The sequence below is a fragment of the Blastomyces gilchristii genome, assembly GCF_000003855.2.
Source record: "Blastomyces gilchristii SLH14081 genomic scaffold supercont1.2, whole genome shotgun sequence".
Classification (NCBI taxonomy): Eukaryota; Fungi; Ascomycota; class Eurotiomycetes; order Onygenales; family Ajellomycetaceae; genus Blastomyces; species Blastomyces gilchristii.
The window spans coordinates 5,708,323-5,712,940 of NW_003101681.1; the positions used below are offsets into that span (position 1 = coordinate 5,708,323).

At 28.5% G+C, this 4,618-nt stretch overlaps 1 protein-coding gene across 1 annotated transcript; it reads right to left on the bottom strand.

The window, feature by feature from the left end:
* Nucleotides 1–345: 345 nt before the first annotated feature.
* Nucleotides 346–1,094, bottom strand: BDBG_16406 (uncharacterized protein; the record flags this gene model as incomplete). The annotated part of the gene is made up of 3 exons (XM_031724366.1): nt 346–378; nt 530–876; nt 1,074–1,094. Coding segments are annotated over 3 exons (401 nt in total), but the record flags the coding sequence as incomplete, so codon positions are not given.
* Nucleotides 1,095–4,618: the final 3,524 nt, after the last annotated feature.

The following is a 4,618-nucleotide window of genomic DNA, read 5'->3' on the forward strand; positions in this document are numbered from 1 at the left end:
AAATAGTTCATTTTCATGATGATATTTTGGACAAGATGTATAAGTCTCACACTCATGAGTGTAAAAGAGTACAACATTCATATTCCTGTTTCTAAAAATACAGATATTCTTCATCTACATCACAAAGTCAGATAATATATATCAGAGAATAGACTGATACAGATCAATCATTCTGAAGATATTCATTAGAGTAGATATATCTATAATATTGAATTTAACAGTTGTAAAAAGTTTCTTAATATCTGTGAATATCACAAATTCATATATAATAAAACTCATAATAATTTTCTCTAAGAACAGGAAAATCAGTGTTAGAAAGAAAAGATGAAAAAGAAAAAGACTTACAATCTTGACACTGTTGAGAGAGAGAGTGATTCTCTAATATAAATGAATAATTATCTTATCATGACTATTAAAAATGAATATAATAATCAGTGTCTGTGACTGAGCTTCAGATAATCATATTATATACAGTCTTCATACAATAAATTGTTCTAGAAGTCAGTAAGAAAGACAGAAGTATACACACTGATAAATATAGTTTATTAAGTCTATATAACATCTTCTTGAAATAGATAGAGCTGATAACAAAAGCAGAGACAGTAAAACCAGAGAGAGCAGAAGTAGTGAGAGTGAGAGTTATAGAAACAGAGATAGTAGAAGTGAGAGAATCAGACACAGAAACAGATGTAGAAGATTGAGAGAGAGCAGCAGAGAAAGAAACAGTGATAGAAGAGATAGAGAGAGACATGAGAGACTCAGTCATACATAGCACAGACAATTTCTTCATTATTATATTCTTTAAGTTCTCAATTAATAATTCAATATTGAGTACACTATCATCAGTGAATATGAATCTGTCAACATGTGAAGATTCTATATAAATAAAAACAAACATCAGCATCTGTGTTCATACAAAATCATGCTAGAAAACATGATCAGAAGCTGCTGAGAAGAAAAACAGTAGAGAGTGTATAAGAAGATGAAGAAGATGTATTATTCATGATAATATATTCTGACAATCATTAGAAGATAAACAAGTTCAGTCACATTTCACAATGTATTACACTTACTGCTAATGAACTGCTCAGTATAAGTACTACAATAACACTTGTTATGAGAATGAGAGATCATCATCAGAAACATGTACAATGTAATAGATAAACAGATAGAAGATGTTAAACAGAAGAAGAGACAGTAATCTTAAATGAGATAATAATGACATTTGATAATGATAATGATGAAGAAGATGATTGAAGAATGAGAAAAGTTAGTGAATGAGTGATGTAATATAGTGAAAGTTTCTTTGTAAGAATGTATATAGAACACTAGCTGAATCAGAGATAGATCACATAATCATGAACACTAGTAGCACACTAATCCGCATGAAGCTAGAGCAGATGTCATAGTCACATGAGCATGACTGAATCTGATGAGAGAGAATGTAGTTCAGAAGAATGTACAACTGTCAGATAATAATGCAGCCACTTCTGAACTTGCTTACAAATGTAAAGGGGCCATAGCGGCCACTAATTAATTTAACGTACAATATATAAGAAGCCGGTGTACGTCTGTAATCGTACGCTGGGCAAGCAACCTTTGAATCACAACTGCAGTGATTCACTCTCTGTATATATAACTGAGAGTTATAACTTTCTTACACTGCACAGCTCTTTCTGAGATGCTGCTGTCAGTTTGCAACTCACACAGTCTCTCAGTTCAGCACACACTGTGTATATACCGCTCTGTGTACTGAGACTGTGTTAGTTATTATAACCTGATATGATACTTGCTTTTCACAGGCCATGTTTTGTTTGATTAAGAGGAGAAAAGAGAGAATATGACTACTATTTTATTTGAGAGAAAGATAAGGAATTGAATCTGTAGAAGATAATTTGATTTCTTCTGTATTTAAAATTTAATTAATCTATACTTTTCAATTTGAGAGTTTCTGAGAGTGTTTTAATAGTTTTCATACTAGCTTGAAATTAGTGATTGATTGAAGAAGAGAAAAGAGAGAAGAAAGAAATAAGAATAACTTATCTTTATAATATGAAAATAGAGAATTACTGCAATTATTTATTCTAGCAATAAAGATCTGTTTTCTACATGTCTTTCTGATACAGATTATATGATAACTGTATACAAAGAATATCAACAGTGCATGTATTGAATGAAGATGATATTGCTGTACAATACTGTAGCTGTTTCTATACATCTCTAAAAGCTCTTAATATTTTCTTTAAGTCTCTCTATATTTGATAAGTCAGTAATATATTTCAATGCACTCTCTCTTTTATTATTATCATTATTATTATCATCATCACTATCATCATTATTATCATTATCACTATTATCACTATTATTATCATTATCACTATTATTATCATTATTATCATTATCATTATTCATATCATTTCTGACTGCCTCTTCTCTCTTTACCTCTCTTCAATACTTATTAAAATCAATTATATTATTTCTCTTCAAATATTCTGCAGTCCTGCAGACCATCAAGACATGTGAGTACTATCACAGATTGAAGAGTGAGAAGAAGAAGACATTCAAGTGAGAGAAGACAGATTGTAAGATATATTATAATACCTTGAAGAGACTTTGTAAGAGAGTAGAATAATAACAATTTTAAGTAATACTTCTGATAGATTTAGACTGAACTAAGTATAGAAATAATGTGAATGACACTGTCTGTGAGAGATTGAAAAAGAAGACAGTGAAGAGTCTTATACAGTAGTAATGAGATCAGAAGAAGTTCTGAGAATAATTTGAGATCAAGATGAAGAGAGAGAGAGAGAAGAAGAGTATTACTATAAATAAGCAGTGATAGAAGAAGATTGAGAGAGTGTTAAAGTAAGAGACAAAGAAGTCAAAACTGGTAAGTTTTTTATTTATTGAGAGATAATAATTTTTGATAATACTTCTATTCTCTAATTAATTAGTAGAAGCTGACAGAGAAGAAGAGAATTGAGATCTTGTTCAGATCTTAAATGTGTTTTATAATTCAGAATATTGAGAAGATAGTTCTGATCTCTGAGAATGTCAATCTGCTTACTACTGAGATGAAACCTGAGACAGCAGATCAGAAAATGTGAGATTTTGAGATACAGAGTAATTTGACTGAGAGAGAGCAGTGAGAACTCTTTTCTGAGAAGATAGTAAAGAGAGATTTTAAGATGATTATCATCTCAGATAAGAAGAAGAAGAAGAAGAATAGAAATAAGAAGTGAATTATAAAGAATTATAAGAAGAATGAGAAAGAGAAGAAAGATAATGAGTAGAAACAGTTTTTTTCTTTTTATATTAGTTAGTTGTAAGTTCATAATTATTAATAATTGAAATTAATTTGAGTTTTCAAAAATTATTGTACAAGTTGTAATCAATGTTACAAATAATATATATATATATATTTAATTATCATGATTCATAAATCACTATAATGTATAAGTATCAATATTTTTTCAACATTGATATTTATAATATTAATATATTTTTAATGATATTATCTGATAACACAATTTGATAATACTCTCTCTTTCACAATATTAATATATTTCAAGAAATATGATAGAGATTAATCAAGATTATTTAATTACTTTTATATATTAATAATATTTAATCTGAGTTAGTACTAAAATTATAACTAAGCTAAGAAAGAAGATTATTTTCTCTTATAATAATTCTTCTTATATACATCAGTGATCAGTTATTATCTTTATTAAAAATAAATTATTATCTTTCTTAAATTCTTATCATATCTTCTGAATTCACTTCTTTTACTTCTTTTACTTCTATTGAAGATTTATACACTCTTTAAGAAATCACTGTGAATCACAATGTCTATGTTATTTACAATTCAACACAGAATACTCTCTTTCAATTAGACTGGCCGGCGGGATCATGAATTTCACATTTGATCTCATTTGATCTGGTCTTATACATTTTTTAGCGTGAGTCTCACCAGGACCAAGCATCAAAAAAATCTGAAAATGAATCATTTCTGAGAGAAATGATGTGAAAAATGATCAGATTTAATGCAAGAACAGTGAAATAGAAGTAATTTCTCAGAATAAACTGTGAAAGATGATCATTCTTTCAAAATCAGAATGAAACTGAGACTGAAGATCAAATTCAGTCTCATTCAGTTCATTCAGTGATTGCTTGTATAATCAGAATTTGATAACAATTATTGATAATACTCATGAAACAACTAAATACATTCTTGTGCAAGTTTATTCTTCACTTTCTCATGAAAACTACACTTCTCTGATATATTGTGATCAGAGGTATTAAACTGTCTGATAATTTCATGTTTTATAATCATGAGTTTCTTGATTGTTTCTTCTTGTAATTGTCTCTGATAATAGTGATAAATATCTCAGCTTGAGTTGAACTTTCACTTCATTTTCATCTCTGTCAATGAAATTATTAGAATATTATACATCATTAGTGTAATAGTTGAATATATACTCTCAACAATTTTCTATAACTCTAGAATTGATTTAGTATGTAAATTCATCAGATTATCTTGAAGATAGCAGTCAAATTCAGTTTTACAAGTATATAGTTTTGCCTGATTTTCAGTTGCAATTAATATATACAAGTT